This window comes from Lipotes vexillifer, unplaced genomic scaffold (genome assembly GCF_000442215.2).
Source record: "Lipotes vexillifer unplaced genomic scaffold, Lipotes_vexillifer_v1.1 scaffold393, whole genome shotgun sequence".
NCBI classification, from domain to species: domain Eukaryota; kingdom Metazoa; phylum Chordata; class Mammalia; order Artiodactyla; family Lipotidae; genus Lipotes; species Lipotes vexillifer.
In genome coordinates, this window is record NW_006774564.1 from 1,392,119 (window position 1) to 1,408,973 (window position 16,855).

General features: G+C 50.6%; 1 protein-coding gene across 1 annotated transcript; it reads right to left on the minus strand.

The window, feature by feature from the left end:
* Window positions 1-4,816: 4,816 nt before the first annotated feature.
* On the minus strand, window positions 4,817-11,829 carry PROK1 (prokineticin 1). Its single transcript, XM_007449359.1, is given in 4 exon segments — window positions 4,817-4,936; window positions 6,468-6,593; window positions 9,405-9,533; window positions 11,812-11,829. Coding segments are annotated over 4 exon segments (393 nt in total).
* Window positions 11,830-16,855: the final 5,026 nt, after the last annotated feature.

Genomic DNA, 16,855 nt, shown 5'->3' on the forward strand with positions numbered 1-16,855 from the left:
ACTGCTCTTGAGCTTCAGACTTGATACTAGGGGGCAGTGGAAGCGCTAACCATCACGACCAACAGAGAAAACGAAGATTTGGGGAGAGAGGCAGCTCTTCCTGTGCCATGCCCTGGTGCACACAGACAGGCCAGTGGGGCATCCAGTCATCTTCCTCTGACCCCCATCCACCTCCACTCTCCTCATCCTGGAGAAGCCGTGAGAGGAGATGTCTTACAGGAAGATGACAGAGGCTTCCAGGAAAGAAGTTTGTAAGGTGGGACCAGACCCAAAGGGGCAATTAAGCATTTATCCTGAGCTCCTTAGGGTGGAAGCCCTCTTTACAGTGGTGGAAACATTGTCCCTCTAAACGTCTGATTGAATCTAACACTTGGAATGTCTGGGGAGTGGTCCCCATCTGCTTTGAGAGGTTTCATCGTTCTGATGCTTCCATCTTTCCCACCTCAGCTCTTCTGTGCCATCCCCACTTTAGCCAATAGATGGAACCAGACTCCACCAGTTGGGAAGGAAGGGTTGCAGCAAATAAGGGGAAGTCAGGTTGTCACTAAAGGGACCCACATCTTGAAGGGCTGCCCATTTACTTCACCTAATTCTAACTCTTAATTCGTCTAGAATATATTCTTATTATGGATATATTATTCTTATAATTTGATTCTTTTTATAACTATGTTTATGAAGAATATATCCCTGAATATAAAGAATTCTCACAAATATACTTTTCTTAGCCTCCCCAGCCTCCCCTGTGTTCTCTCCAGTCTTCAGGAAAAAAAGCAGGGAACTGGAGCAGAGACCAATTATCCATTCCTTGAAATTCTGATACAGAAAATGAGAATCGGTCCAGTTAGTGTAAAGGGAAGGTTCGGCCCATCCATGAGTCTGCAGATCAGCCAGCTCCCTGTGGGGATGAAGAGGGGGACCCCTAGGGCCTGCAGCCACCCTGCCTCTCCGCTCTCTGCACTGAAGCCTGCAGCGATGCTCCACCCAGGCTGGCTCTGCTTGAAGAGGGTGGCAGGACTGGGAAAGGCCTCACACATAGCATGACCTGGCAGCAGCCAGCGGCTCCGGGAGATCCAAAGGACAGGATGGGCAAACTGGATTCCTGGACCTGGAAGGGAACTCTGTAGCCAGTACCTGAGCCTGAAGGTCAGGGGCAAGGAGACTCACGGGCTGGAAGAAGGGGACAAGTCCGCAGAGCAGGAGCCAGTATCTGTCAACAGAGCCAAACTGAAGCACATGCCCTGTGTGGGGCACAGGCCCGGCCTGGGTGGGTCCTGCAGTAAAGCCTGTCCTGAGTACACCCTGGGCAGAGCTGTGACAGGGTCAAGGGCAAGTAAGGGAAGGCAGGAGCCCCTGGACCTCAGAAACCAGTTTTCTCAGAGGCTTCTGAGAAACACAAGGACACAACGTGTTTTCATCTTTTTTTTTTTTAAATCTTTATTGGAGTATAATTGCTTTACAATGGTGTGTTAGTTTCTGCTTTATAACAAAGTGAATCAGTTATACGTATACATATGTTCCCATATCTCTTCCCTCTTACGTCTCCCTCCCTCCCACCATCCCTATCCCACCCCTCCAGGCGGTCACAAAGCACCGGGCTGATCTCCCTGTGCTATGCGGCTGCTTCCCACTAGCTATCTATTTTACCTTTGGTAGTGTATATATGTCCATGGCACTCTCTCACTTTGTCCCAGCTTACCCTTCCCCCTCCTCATATCCTCAAGTCCATTCTCTAGTAGGTCTGTGTCTTTATTCCTGTCTTACCCCCAGTTTCTTCATGACATTTTTCTTTTTTAGATTCCATATATATGTGTTAGCATACGGTATTTGTTTTTCTCTTTCTGACTTACTTCACTCTGTATGACAGCCTCTAGGTCCATCCACCTCACTACAAATAACTCAATTTTGTTTCTTTTTATGGCTGAGTAATATTCCATTGTATATATGTGCCACATCTTCTTTATCCATTCATTTCTTGATGGACACTTAGGTTGCTTCCATGTCCTGGCTGTTGTAAACAGAGCTGCAATGAACATTTTGGTACATGTCTCTTTTTGAATTATGGTTTTCTCAGGGTATATGCCCAGTAGCGGGATTTCTGGGTCATATGGTAGTTCTATTTGTAGTTTTTTAAGGAACCTCCATACTGTTCTCCATAGTGGCTGTATCAATTTACATTCCCACCAACAGTGGAAGAGGGTTCCCTTTTCTCCACACCCTCTCCAGCATTTACTGTTTGTAGATTTTTTGATGATGGCCATTCTGACCTGTGTGAGATGATATCTCATTGTAGTTTGGATTTGCATTTCTCTAATGATTAATGATGTTGAGCATTCTTTCATGTGTTTGTTGGCAATCTGTATGTCTTCTTTGGAGAAATGTCTGTTTATGTCTTCTGCCCATTTTTGGATTGGGTTGTTTGTTTTTTTTTTATTGAGCTGCAATGTGCTGCTTGTAAATTTTGGAGATTAATCCTTTGTCAGTTGCTTCATTTGCAAATATTTTCTCCCATTCTGAGGCTTGTCTTTTCATCTTGCTTATGGTTTCCTTTGCTGTGCAAAAGCTTTTAAGTTTCATTAGGTCCCATTTATTTATTTTTGTTTTTATTTCCATTTCTCTAGGAGGTGGGTCAAAAAGGATCTTGCTGTGATTTATGTCATAGAGTGTTCTGCCTATGTTTTCCTCTAAGAGTTTGATAGTTTCTGGCCTTACATTTAGGTCTTTAATCCATTTTGAGCTTATTTTTGTGTATGGTGTTAGGGAGTGATCTAATCTCATACTTTTACATGTACCTGTCCAGTTTTCCCAGCACCACTTATTGAAGAGGCTGTCTTTTCTCCATTGTATATTCTTGCCTCCTTTATCAAAGATAAGGTGACCACAGGTGCGTGAGTTTATCTCTGGGCTTTCTATCCTGTTCCACTGACCTATATTTCTGTTTTAGTGCCAGTACCATACTGTCTTGATTACTGTAGCTTTGTAGTATAGTCTGAAGTCCGGGAGCCTGATTCCTCCAGCTCTGTTTTTCTTTCTCAAGATTGCTTTGGCTGTTTGGGGTCTTTTGTGTTTCCATACAAATTGTGAAATTTTTTGTTGTAGTTCTGTGAAAAATGCCAGTGGTGGTTTGATAGGGATTGCATTGAATCTGTAGATTGCTTTGGGTAGTAGAGTCATTTTCACAATGTTGATTCTTCCAATCCAAGAACATGGTATATCTCTCCATCTATTTGTATCATCTTTAATTTCTTTCATCAGTATCATAATTTTCTGCATACAGGTCTTTTGTCTCCTTAGGTAGGTTTATTCCTGGATATTTTATTCGTGTTTTCATCTTATGTTTTGCATTTTCCTAGACTAGGGATTGAGGTGAGAAGGCGCCATGGGGATAGTAGCCTGACGCTTAGGGGATATTCCCAGGCCCTGGTTCAGACACAGGCTCAGGGCCTCACCAGCCCATCCTTGATATGGACTTTCTCACCCACACACGGTGAACTGAGTGGCATCAAGTATTTGACACTAAACAAAAGGGACTAAATTTCAGAAAAGGGAGCTGCCACCATCCTGAGCTCACTAATGGTCTTCCCACCCAGATGCCAGCTCATGGCCCCCTCCTGCATCCGATCCATCTGAACCACACCCTCTCTGCCCAGAGCCCACTGAGCTGCCTCGAGCCCTTCATTAAAAGAGACCCTGAATCCACTTTCTCCAAAAAATTGCCCCAGCTGGGTGGAGGAACTCCAGTCGCATCTCTCTCCTACCTGGACACAGCCCAGTCCTGTCCCCTCCCCACGTCCCCACACCAGTGCAGCAGGAACACCATGGCCACTCGCCCCTTTTTCATGCTTTTATTCTGCAACTAGTGGTCAGTGTGCACAGCTTCGGGCATCAGCATGCTGACCTGGGCAAGCCTCAGGCAGGGGCCGAGGTGAGGTGCTGAGTGAGGCTAGTGTTTCAGACGAGATGGAGGCCAGTGATATAATGCCCAGACAAACTGCTTTGAACTTCTTTCTGGCAGACCTCACTCTCTAGAGAAGATGACTTGTTTAGATGCGGGGCACATGCAGCCTGGCTGTGGTCCTGGATGGTAGTTGCCTCCTGTGTCCGAAATCAGTGATCTGCCTGCCCCACCTCCGCTCCTGACCCCTCCCCAAGCTGGCCAGATGCCAGAGGCCTCCTCAAGGTCACAGACCTGCTCTTGACCCTTGGAAGGAGCTGTCGAAGGTAACTCCCTCATTACCACCTAAAATGTCAACAGCTGGTTTAGACAGAACCACCACCATCTGCGTTTCATGGGGAGGCGGTGGGACTGGGGGCATCGCTGGGTAACTGGTAACTGGCGCTACGAGGGGTCTTGGAGGCCCACAGTTCTGGCCCGGGGGGGCAGGCCACAGGCTGGCCCCATAGAAGCCGTCTGGAGGCCGACTGACCTCCTGGCTCCCCACGCCTTCCTCGAGCTCACCGACTCAGGCAGAGGAACACGTGCAGGACAGGGAGAGGCAGGGCGGGCAGACGGAGACATGAGGAAGGAATATGTTCCTGCTACTTGCAGCCCCTCAGGCAGCCTGAGCAGCGCACACAGGCTACTCCCAGGACCACAGCCACCAGCCTGGACCCTGCAGGTCACCCTGTGGCGTGTGTCTCGTGGGTGCACCTGTGTGCGCTAGGGAGGAGGGAGGTAGGTAGGCGGTGCGGGGAGTGGGGATGCGACAGCAGTGGGTTGCAGGATTGGGCCACAGGGCAGAAATAAAAGTCCAAGAGAGACCACCCCAGCCTGTGCTCAGGAAGAGGCCCGGTGGGTGTCCGGAGACCAGACAAGCTCCTACAAGTTGATGTTCTTCAAGTCGGTGGAGCAATGGTACCTGCCACCCAGGCCTCTGGAGCACAGCAGGCTGGGCAGGCAGGGGCAGGTGTGGTGCTGGCGTTTTCTGAAGAAAGGGACCTGGGGAGAGAAGGGAAGAGGGTGGTACCTTCACCAAAACGAGATGGGCCCCCGGGGCAGGAGCCTCTGGCCGGCCCAGCCCTGGCCAATGTCTCACTGCCACCACCCCAGCACAACAGAAACAGTTTTACAGAGGAGGAAACAGGTGCAGAGTGGCTAAGCAATGTGCCAAAATCACACAGCCAACTTGTGGAAGAGCCAGGATTTGAACGCAGGCAATGTGGCTGTGACACACTGTGATCAGCCACAGCCCTAAAACCCCACAAGCCCTCACACTGCCCACCCGGGGCCCCTCGCTGACCCAGCACATGTGATCACTCATAAACTCACACCTACATCCGTAATTGAATATCACTTATAGCTCACCCATTATACTCTCCACCCCGTGTTGGGTGCCAGGGATGCAGCTACACAGGACATGGTCCCTGCCGGGTGATTCACACCCAGAGGAGGGCGAAACCACTGAGCTTTCCTCAAAGGGGGTGAATAGGAGAGGTTCAGAGCATAGGTAGTCAGGCAGCCTGGGCTCCAATCCTAGGTCTGCCACTTCCCAGCTGTGTGGCAACTGACAAGTTATTTAGCTTCTCTGTGCCTCAATTTATTGTCTGTAAAATGGATTAATAATAGAGGCTACCACATATGGTTGTAAAGGGGTTTTCACTATAAATCTAAAGAGGTTTAAACTTGCAAAGAGCACTTAATACGAAGGGTGGCACATAGCAAGCACTCCGCATTAGCTTGTCTTACCTCTGCTGCCTGCTTTGGGAATATAGATCTGTGGCTGAACCCCCTGACACAACCCAAGGCCACGAGTACTGTGCTCTGTCCCGTCTGTCTCCCTGAACCTCCTCACTCCCAGGCGGGCCCTGCCAGGGAGGACCACAGCCGGAGGATGCTCCTGGGTGCAGGTGTGCTCCCCAGAGGGGCTTGAAGGGCTTCTGGAGCACAGGAAGCCCCAGGAAGGGTGTGCAAGCCTACAGTTGCTGCTGCATCCACCTCACGTTCAGAAGCAAAGGCCTTGTGGTCTTTCTGCGCCCTCTGGGCTGGGAGCTCCTGAGGGAGCAAAGCAGGTGCTGGGCATCTGGGGCACAGAAGGGTGAACCTCCTTAAAGTGTGTGCACCAGGGGCCTGGCCAGCCTCACCCTGCCCCTCCCCGACCCCAGGCCCTTGCTGGGAGCCCATTTTACAGTCTTCCCGTGTTGTGTTCTTGAGGGAAGGATGCTGTGCAGCAAAGGGCCTTCAGGACCCTCTCAGAGCTGGAATTCATCAGATCAGCAACAAACATCAGACGTGTCAGTCTACTCCCCTCGTTGTATGCATGAGGTGACTGATGCCCAGGACCCTTCAGCAAATGAGGAGCTGGGGTCCCAGCCCCCAGGTCTAACAGGCTGTGTGATTGGGACCCCACTGCACCCCAGGTCACCCCCAAAGCAAGGAGGCAGTGAGATATTCCTAGACTGGAGTCAGAACACTGCGGTCCAGTGCCAGCTCTGGCTCGTGGCCTTGTGCCCTGAGCAAGTGTGAGCACTACCTTGTGGCTGCCGGGGTAGCACTCCTCTCCCTCCCACCCCAGCGGGGTGCACACCCACAGCCCACGCAGCCACAGGCTGACTGCGCAGTAGGTGCCCGCCCCGCACTGGACGTCCCGCTCGCAGGCCTGCGGGGTGGAAGACAAAGGGGTCGTTAGTGTCCATTAGGCCCATCCCAGAGAAACCAGAAGGGAACGCACATCCAAAAGCCCTTGAGAGAGGTACTGGGAACAGCACCCAGGTCGCGGCCTCCCAGGACACCTAGGGCAATTCTGCCCCCCGCGCCTCTCTTGGCAGGATGCTCGGGGCTCAGCTGGGCAGCAGACCTGGATCGGAGGAGCCCCCAAGCTCCTTCGAGGTCACTCGGTAGGGAGGCTGTCCTCTTCTGACGGGTCTAGAGCTTAGGAGATGGAGCTTTTCTAGCACCAGGAGATGCTCAGTGGGTGCTGGTGGGATTGAATTAATTCAAGTCCTTAGACGGGGGAGGCCCCCAATGGCCTGCACCCCAGGGTGTCAGTGCTGAGTTTCTGTGGATGGAGACTCTCCAGCCCTCACCTGGCAGCACTCAGGGTTGGTGCCTCCCCTGCCCATGGTGTCCCCCTCGGCCCTCACTAGAAGCCCAGCCTCATCTGAGGGTCCAGAACCCCTTGACAGGTGTTTCCCCTGGGGCTTCTCTGCTGGCCTGCCTGGCCCCCAGAGAGGGATGGACCCCTCTGGGCTGGGCTCCAAGAGCAGGGGCTAAGTGACCTGGAAGGTGCCGTCTGTAAAGCCACACAAGCCCGCTTTAAACAAAAGCCTGGATTGGGGAAGACAGAACTAAATGGCTCCAGACTCTCAGGAGGCCACACTGGAGAAGCGCCCAGGCTTTCAACATCCAGAGAAGCTTTGTGGCTTTTCTGAGCCAAAATTGGGAGCAGGGTTTGGGCTCTTATTTACCAACACAAGGCCATGGAGGGCCCCCTGGCTGCCTGTGGGGCAAGGCAGGAACTGTAAGACCCGCAATGTGCTCAGCCCCAGGAGGAAAGTGGGAGAAGCCGGGGCTGCTCATCATGCAGAGGAGGTGTAGGTGGCAGTCACCTCACCACTCCGGTCTCCAGCCTAGTGAGGGCACTTCTCACACACCAGCCGGTCCCTGAAAGCTCAGGGTTAGGGCCGAGTAGACCCCACCTGACTCTTCCACCAGAGAGGTGGCGCATCGCTGTCACCCTCTGGGAAGAGGGACCCCCCAGGCCGGCATTTGGGATGGTCACAGTCCTGGGAGCAGGGGAGTGCGGGGATGGTAGAACCCAGCCTCTTCCTGAGGGTCAGACTCAGGGCAGCAGCAAGACCCGGAGCACAGAGGGAACAGTTCTAACTACCTGTGGTCGGGTCTGTCATGTGTGTCCTCTCACCGCAGCTTCCTCTCCTTCTGTGCTTTCCAAAGTGTCAAACTGGAGCCTTTACTAGGAAGATATTTCCTCATCTCTCAGACCTGCCTCCCCTGCCTGTCCGCTCCCCCATCCCGGGCCAGACTCAGGGTCAACCCGCTGCACCCGTCCCTCTCGGCGGGGTAACCACGGCTTCTATCCTCTGCTCTTACCCTCCTGATCTTCAAGCTGCACGACAGGAAGACAGCCTTTGGTGGTTTACATTCATTAGGTATAATTCTGCCCTGACAGTTGTATTTATGCTCTGGGTCTCCAAAGCATTGGCTTGCCTTTGATAGTTGTTCTTCTTTGAAACTCAGTCTTTTTCCTCTAAAAGGGAGAAGAAAGAAATTTCCCTTTCTGTGAACATGAAAATTAATCCAATTCCAGGAACGGTTTGGTCTTTCTCTACATTTCCATTCCCTGTGTAAAAAGCTAGAGCAAGTTGAAACAAAAGTGAATGTCGGGCTTCCCTGGTGGCGCAGTGGTTGAGAATCCGCCTGCCGATGCAGGGGACACGGGTTCGCGCCCGGTCGGGGAAGACCCCACATGCCGCGGAGCGGCTAGGCCCGTGAGCCATGGCCGCTGAGCCTGCGCGTCCAGAGCCTGTGCTCCGCAACGGGAGAGGCCACAACAGTGAGAGGCCCGCGGACCATAAAAAAAAAAAAAAAAAAAAAAAAAAAAAAAGGGGATTTTCTTTTTTTTTTTTTTTTTTTTTTTTTTTTTTCTGGTGGCTTTTATCTGGAAAACTCTCAGGTAAGCCATTACTTTCTGTTTTGGTAAGAATTGTCCCACCACTGTCACACAACATGTGCCTGTGTGAGGGTAGGTCCAGGTGAAGCCAAACTTCTGAGAGAGAACTACAGTTGGGGTGTCTCGAATACTACGATGTGCCCGCCCGGGTGTGCCCACAGTGGGACCAGATTTCTACTTGTTATCCGACACTTGCTTCTGGGTCACTCAGCCAGATGTTGGTGTCGCCCTTACTCTTATCAGACCTGGGCACTGAGTGAAAACACATAAACCATAAGGGAAAGAAAGCTTCAGGACAGGCTTTCTTTAAGAGTAGAGAAAGCAGAGATTAAACGTACCCAATAGAAGCTAAATAATGTCACCACCTTTAAGTCAACTTGCTACGTAAATTACACTTAACATGTGGTCTAGACCATATACGAAAACCAAAGTTTACACAAAAGATAGATTAGGGGGTGCTAATCCACATTCTAAAAGAATTCATTACTACACAATAGGAATCTTCTTTTGACCAAAGTTCCAAACTTCAGAATTTGCAATGCTCTCCTAATGCATTGAGAGCAGAATTTGATTTACACACAGTTTCTCAAAAGCAGATGCCCTTTAGCAGAGTGAGGTCTAACTAACGTGAAAATTCTGTGAAATGCTTCTCGGAAGTGCTGTCTGGTGGCTGGTTCCCCACGCCCTTGGTTTGCCTCCTGTTCGGTTCCTGGCTCCCAACCCATGCAGACCCTGACGTCCTCCCAAAACCCAGGGAGTAGAGAATATTGGACGACTCACCCCTGTGATCACGGCACAGTCGGACACAGTCACGAGGAGAAGCATGACTGAGACTCACGTGGTACCTCTCACGGTCACTTTGGGGTGATGGCAAACACCGCCGGCTCCTCTCAGCCTCAAGCCCGCCAGCTGGGAAGGCCAGGCTCTCCCCAGAGATTTATACTGTCCGATCCAGGCTGCCCGTGGATGCCTGTCTCCTCTATTCTCTTCCTCATCACACTGTTATTCAGATGATCTCAGAGATGGATATGAGACCTGAATCCCTAATGACATCAAATCACCACCAAAACCAATAAATGAACCATCGGCAGCAGTGACAGTTGCTCTGACTCTCAGGACGCAGAGCTCCAGTCGGCTCCATGCACCGCACCCCACAGTACTCTCTGCCTCTGGGACATCCTTCTATTCTGCTTGGGGCGGGGTGGGGAGGGCTTTGGCAATAAATCAAGGGATTTACAGCATCGCCATTTACCCTTCCCTGCGCCAAACCACGTGACAGACGCTCAGGATCATCGGTTCCCTCACACGCAAGCCAACAAGAATAATCTGGGCACTTAACTGTCCGCTCAGCACGAGCTGGGGGCTGAGAGGACACAGTGGAAAGGCAGTGTCCCTGGTCCCCTAGAAGGTTAAAATTCCAATGGGGAGACATGAGACAGTGAGAAAACAAGGCCAGGCTTGTGGGGTTGATGTTCCTGAAAAACTCACAAGGAATCGCCCTCTAAGAGGCTCAGGAACCAGAGGGCAGAAGATGAGCCAGGCCACAGGTCCCTGTGGAAAAGCGTGCTTGGGCTAGGCTGCAGCTAAAAGGTACCAGGAGCCATGCACCTTCCTGTTTTATGCGTTGAGCATGAGAGTGGCCTTATCCAGGGGCGAACAAACACCGTGGATGCAGACGCCAGTCCTGGGGAAGGTGACTCTGGGCACAGCCCTTCCTGCTGGGTGGGGAAGCGCCTAGCCCAGATCTCCGCATGCCTGCCGACCCAGAGAGCTCCCAGGACCCTTTATCAGACAATCCCCGCTTCTGTCCACAGTGATAAAAGCCATTGGCACCCAAGTTATGTCCCCCAATATGCTAATAGGTGTTATGCACAGAAATACATAAACATAAGATTTCCACAGTTAAAGCTCTGGGAAACACTGATTACACAGTTCAACTAGCTTTTTTACTGAAGGATTTTTCAGAGCCTTTCATGTGCTAACAAGCATTTGAAAAACCAAGCAGATAAATGCAACTTGTAGTTATTTCCTAAACAAATTCATCCACCAAACGCTTTTTTCTTGGAGTGTCTCAGGGGATTAGGGCTCCCACATAGACACACTGACAGGCATTTATGAGTGCAAAGAGAGAGGACCCAGCACAGCAGCTCAGATAAGACCCCAGAGACAGACTGGGGCATTGACTTATTATCCCAGGGTCCTTAGTTTTATGACCCTGAGAATAGTGAGAATCTCTCTAAGCCTCAGTTTTCCAATCTATAACATGGAGTTAAGAGTAGCACTTACATCATGGGGTTTTGTGAGTATTCGCCCATTATTTATTCGTTGACTATATATTTCTTCACAACTACTATATTGAAGGCACCATTCTTGGTGCTGGAAATAGAGCAGTGAACAAAACAAGGTCCCTGCCCTCATGTGGGAGAGACAGGTAATAGACAAATAAACAAATAGATTTGTAATAACATGGCTATGTTTGTGGAGTGCTATTAAAAAGGCAGGCAGGCTTTGTTATATAACAGAAACTAACACAACATTGTAAAGCAATTATACTCCAATAAAGATGTTAAAAAAAAAAAAAGGCAGGCAGGGAAGATGACAGAGCGTGACACGTGTGGTACTTTAGATGGGGTGAGGGTCTCTCCAAAAAGACGCTTGAGAAGCCTGATGAAGTGAAGGAGCGAGCTGGGCAGAGCCTGGGGGGGAGAAGCAGTGCAAAGGCCCTGTGGCAGGCCCTTCTTGGCCAGTTCTGGGAGTAGTAAGGAGCGTGGTGAACAGGGGAAGGGAGAGGAGGGGATGGTGTTGAAGCAGGAGCCAGGGGTCATGCCATACCAGCCTTGTAGGACATGGTAGGGGCCTGACAGCAAATGTGACGGGTGCCCTTGGAGTGTCTGGAGCAGAGGAGGGGCAGGATGTGATTTGCACTTTGAAGGATCTCTCTGGCTGCTTTTGGAGAATTAAGCGAGATGATGCTTGTGAAGTTCTCAGCACAACACTTGGCACACAGCAGCATTTGCAACTATTGGCAATTCCTGTTGTAAAAAGATGGGCCTGTCTGCCTTCATATGAAATTTTCCTGCAAGGTGAGAATCAAAATGACAAGTGTCTACAGCCCATCTGTACACCGTGGCACTGAGCCAGGCACACGACAGGAGAACCAAGACACCACCACCTGCCAGCAACTTACCGAGGGAGAAGGCGGCATGGTGCCGGGCGCTGGGAGGGGGCACAGAGGCAGCCCTGCGCGCTCGGGACGCCCCACACAGACTGCCCGCCTCACACAGGTCACATCCCAAGAGACAACGTTAGATGGCAGCGATTCTCAGGCTACCACCCCCATTCCGCCCTCACCTCCCATTCTCACCCCCTCCCTCGCTCCCCACAACCCCCCAAACTAATTATCCCACACAATGGCGTGAAGAATGGTAGCAAGAAATACCGCTGCAAACAGGACCAATAGCATTGATTGAAAACACTTTATTTCTCTCGAATACTGGTGCTTGAGGAAAAGCCAGTTTAATTAGAGGAAGGCGAGGGATAGGCAGTGACTTGGTAGAAACCCCGGAGGAGACTCCGGGGAGCTTTAGAGTTTGGGGCCCAATAACTCATGTAAGCAGACGTTCACAGAGAGCCTTCCACAAGTCAGGGCCAGGAGCTCATGGCCATCGGGTCTAATTTCCCTCCGGAACTGAGAGCTCTCCTGTCCTGTGCCAGGTAGATTTCAACAGTATCCTTGACACGTGTTAGCCAGATGAGGGTTACTTTTTGGCTGACAGGTGTAGTGCAGAAAATGAGAGTGGGAAGGAGAGAAGGGCCCTGAGCTAAGCCGGCAGGAACCGGAGACCGTAGCAGGAGGTCAGAGGCGAAGGCAGTGGTGAAAGGGGGGAAATGGTGACAAGTGTTGATGCTGTACTTGCCTCCCTTGAGGGAGAGGAAAGCTGGGGAGAAGATGTGCAGGGCAAACCTTTCCCACCTCCTCCATTGCCAGAGGGAATGAGGCAGCTGGGCGTTTGTAGGAGAGAGCTGCCTCGTGTCTGGGCCGGGCCCCTGCTTCTCTGCATTAGTGCTGTGGTGCCAGTGTCACCATTTTGCAGGACTGTTTATACAGCCGTCTGTGTGTGTGTGTGTGTGTGCGTGTGTGTGTGTGTGTGTGTGTGTGTGTGTGTGTGGTGAGCAAGGGCCACTCACTCGCTCGGGCATAGGAAAAGCCTATGGTGTAGGAAAGCCCTGGGACAGAGGTGCAGGCCCGGGTAGCCCTGACCTGGCACAGTCCCTGAGGTCACTCACCCTCCTACATGGGATAAGTTTGGCTCCTAGAGGGTCCGAGGCCCTTTCCAGCTCTACCATGAGGCCATGGCTCTGCAAACTAGAAAGCGAGTACATGTCCAGGGGCCATACTGCTCCTGCCTGAGAGTGACAGGTGTGATCACTTTATCAGTGGTTCGTTAGTAGTTAATGATTAAATAAGAGCTGACTGACTCACTGAAGAAAGAAATAAGCAATCAGGGACTTCGCTGGTGGTCCAGTGGTTAGGACTCCACACTTCCACGGCAGGGGGACATGGGTTCAATCCCTGGTTGGGGAACTAGGATCCCGCAAGCCACGCAGTGTGGTCAAAAAAAGAAATAAGCAATCAAACAATGAAAACTGGAGCATCCAGGCCAGAAGTTCTTAACCTGCGGTCACAGCTCCCCAAGAAGTTGATGAACAGAATTCAGAGAATCCATGAACTTGGGTAGAAAAAATAATTGCATCCTATTATCACTAACTGCTAACTGAATTGTAACAATTTCTTCTCTTCTAACCATAGGCCACAAACACAGAAGTATTAATAGTACCTGTGTTCTTGTCACCAAGAGAAATCCAGATCTTTTAATACCATATGGCTATCGTTGCACATAGCTCAAAATATTTCTGCTCATCACTACATTGAAATCATGGTAGTTGTTAGTCTAGACTGTGTTATTTGATACGTTAATAAGGAAGCACATATATTACCACATCACAAATTTGTTTTTAATGTAAATATTTATAACTCTTTCAATATAATTCTTTCTAATCCTACATATTTTATTTTATACATTTTAAAACACTATTCTAAGTGGGAGTCACGGGCTTCCAAGGTGCCCATAGTACAGAAATACCTAAAAACTCCTGAAGCAGAGTGAGGAGACTTAGAGAAGAGACTAGGTTTAGTGAGGTACAGGGTCATAAGTTCAGGCCAGCTAAACTTAGCTAGGACCTTAGGCTGGACACATTCGGGGAAAAAGTTGTCAAAAAGAAGCAGAAGCAGCTGAAGCGGCCAATTAGAGCAGGCAGAGCGCAGTGCCTGGGGTCACACAGAACAACAGGACAAATGCTGTTAGTGGCTGTTCCCCCAAGAAGGGGTCACAAGGTGAACTGGCTCCTGATCTGGATCCAGGTAGATTCCATCCTAAGCCCCTGAGTCTCCCTAACCCACAGACAACTTGTACCCCATCTACCTCATCTTCAGAACTCGCTGGATTTTTTTTTTTTTTTTTTTTCCGGTACGTGGGCCTCTCACTGCTGTGGCCTCTCCCGTTGCGGAGCACAGGCTCCGGACGCGCAGGCTCACGGGCCCAGCCGCTCCGCGGCACGTGGGATCCTCCCGGACCGGGGCACGACTCCGCGTCCCCTGCATCGGCAGGCGGACTCTCAAACACTGCGCCACCAGGGAAGCCCAGAACTCACTGGATTTTTAAAAACCAAGGACCAGGTTCCCATCAGTCCTTGAATCTTGAGTCCCCACCAAGTTACTTCCATCCCAGCTGTCACGAGACCTCTTTATTCTACAACTGGAAGACGTAGTTAAATGGAAGACATGATTACAATGTATCAGAGACTATCAAGTACCTAAGAAGAAACACCCCACAACCTGGACCCTTCACCCGCGGTCACCCTGACACCGTCCACGTCACAAGCTCTCGCTCACAGCCGCTGCCCTTGAACTTACCCTTGAGCACGGCCCTGCTCTCTCCTTCAGCTTTTGCACCTTGTTCCTCTCCTTCCCCACACGGTGAGCTTCTAGGTAGATAGGCCACCTTCCTCTCGCCTTTCCCCTCCTCAGCCCTCTCCAGCCTCACTTCTCTTCCCACCCCACCAGTGAAACCAATTCCTCTAAGCTGCCCTTGTCCTCTAAATGCCAAATACACAGCAGAAATTAACACCATATTGTTAAGTCAACTGCACTTCAGTGAAATTTTTTAATTAAAAGATTAAAAATAGGGAATTTCCTGGTGGTCCAGTGGCTAAGACTCCACGTTCACTGCCGAGGGTCCAGGTTCAATCCCTGGGTGGGGATCTAAGATCCCACAAGCCATGGGGTGCGGCCAAAATAAATTAATTAATTCAATAAAATATTTTTAAAAAAATAAATAGGGACTTCACCAGTGGTCCAGCAGTTAAGACTCTGCACTCCTAATCCAGGGGGTGTGGGTTTGATCCTTGGTCAGGGAACTAAGATCCTGCATACCACACGGCCAAAAAAAAGAAAAAATAAGAAAATTAAAATAATAAAAAGCAAAACAAGTGCCAAATACAAAGCGCCATTTTCAATCCACATATGGCACACTTTCAGGTGTTGACACAGGCACCTACTCTTTCTTCAAATCCTTCTCTTACTTCTCATGACATCATTTTCTCCAGGTCCCTCCACCCTTCTCAATCTCCTCCAGAGGTGCCCCCTGTCCCTCCACCCGCACCCAAGGGAGCTTCACAGCCACCTATGTGCTGATGACCCCCGACTTTTCTCCACCCGGGCCACCCCAACTCCTGCCTGTCTAGCCAGCAGCCCATTGGATGTCACACACTGATAGCCAGGCACCTCACTTTCACATGCCCCTGTCCTCCAGCATCCTTTATCACTCTCACGCCTAAACCCACCTTATTGCTCAGGGCTCTTAGTTGCAAATAACAGAATCAGTCCGCTGGCTTAAGCAAAAGGGAATTTAATAAATATTAGTAAGTAGTTCACTGAATGGCTTGGGGTCTGGAGAAACAGGATGGAGCTTCACATCCAGGAACAGTGCCCAGAACCACACCACAGAATCGGCTAACAAGGAAAGCATCTCCCCCGGGGCAGATCTGCTGACATCCAGGCCCCACGCAGAGCCACTTTCTTCCTGCTGCTTCGTTCCTACAGAAGGGAAGGCACGCGTGGGCTGGTTACAGGGCGCAGGTCCCACACGTGCCCTTCTGCAAGGACCCTGGGAAGTAATCAACTCAAGGGAATATGTTCAAAGCTCTCGGGCAGCTACAAAGCATGGGTGCCCGCCGCCCCATCCTTCCTGCTGTGTTCCCTTCTCCAATAGTGACACTGCAACACACTCAGTGGCCCAACCTGGGAGTTTCCTAGATTCCTGAGTTTCCCTGCTTTCATCAGTCATGTCATCCTGTCACTCAGCCCTCCCCTGGACCTCGGACTCTACCACCATTTCCATCTTTACCACCAGCGTCTCCTAACATCTTCCTGACTGGCCCCCTCCTTCCAGGCTTACCCATCTTCCATACAGCCCAGAGATCTGGTCTTCACTCTCAGAGATTCAAAGTTCTCCAAGGAGTCCTCACCAACCTCAGGATCAAGCCCAGACTCCTCGGGCTGGCAGCCAAGGGTATGAATGGCCCAGCCCTGCTCCCCCTCCAGCTTCATCTCCATCACCCCCACCCTCACACATTGCCCTTTCCAGCAACACAGAACCACTCACAGCTCCTCCCTGGGCCAATCTGCTTGGTTCCTCCATACCTTCCACATGCTGGTCTCCTTGCTTCTTGTCTGGGTGCATAAGCCCTAGGTTTCCATCCCAGTCCAGCCACTTACTGATGGGTATAAACTTGCACAAGTTATCACACCTCTCTGAACCTCAGTTTTCTCTTCTGGAAAATGAGAATGATACCCTCCTCCCAGGTGCATTGTGAAAAGTACACACAACTGGGCAGAGTGTTTAGACAGTATTGCAGGTTGAAAGGTGGCCCCCAAAAGGCATGACCCCAGCCCACTCCAACCTGTGAATGTGACCTTATTTGGAAAAAGGGTTTTTGCAAATGTAATTAAGTAAAGGATCTTGACATGAGATCATCCTGGGTTACCCAGTGAGTCCTAAGTCCAATGGCAAGTGTCCTTATTAGGGAGAAAAGAGGAGAAAGCCATGTGAAGATGGAGTTATGCTATCACAAGCCAAGGAATGCTAGGAGCTACCAGCAGCTAGAAGAGG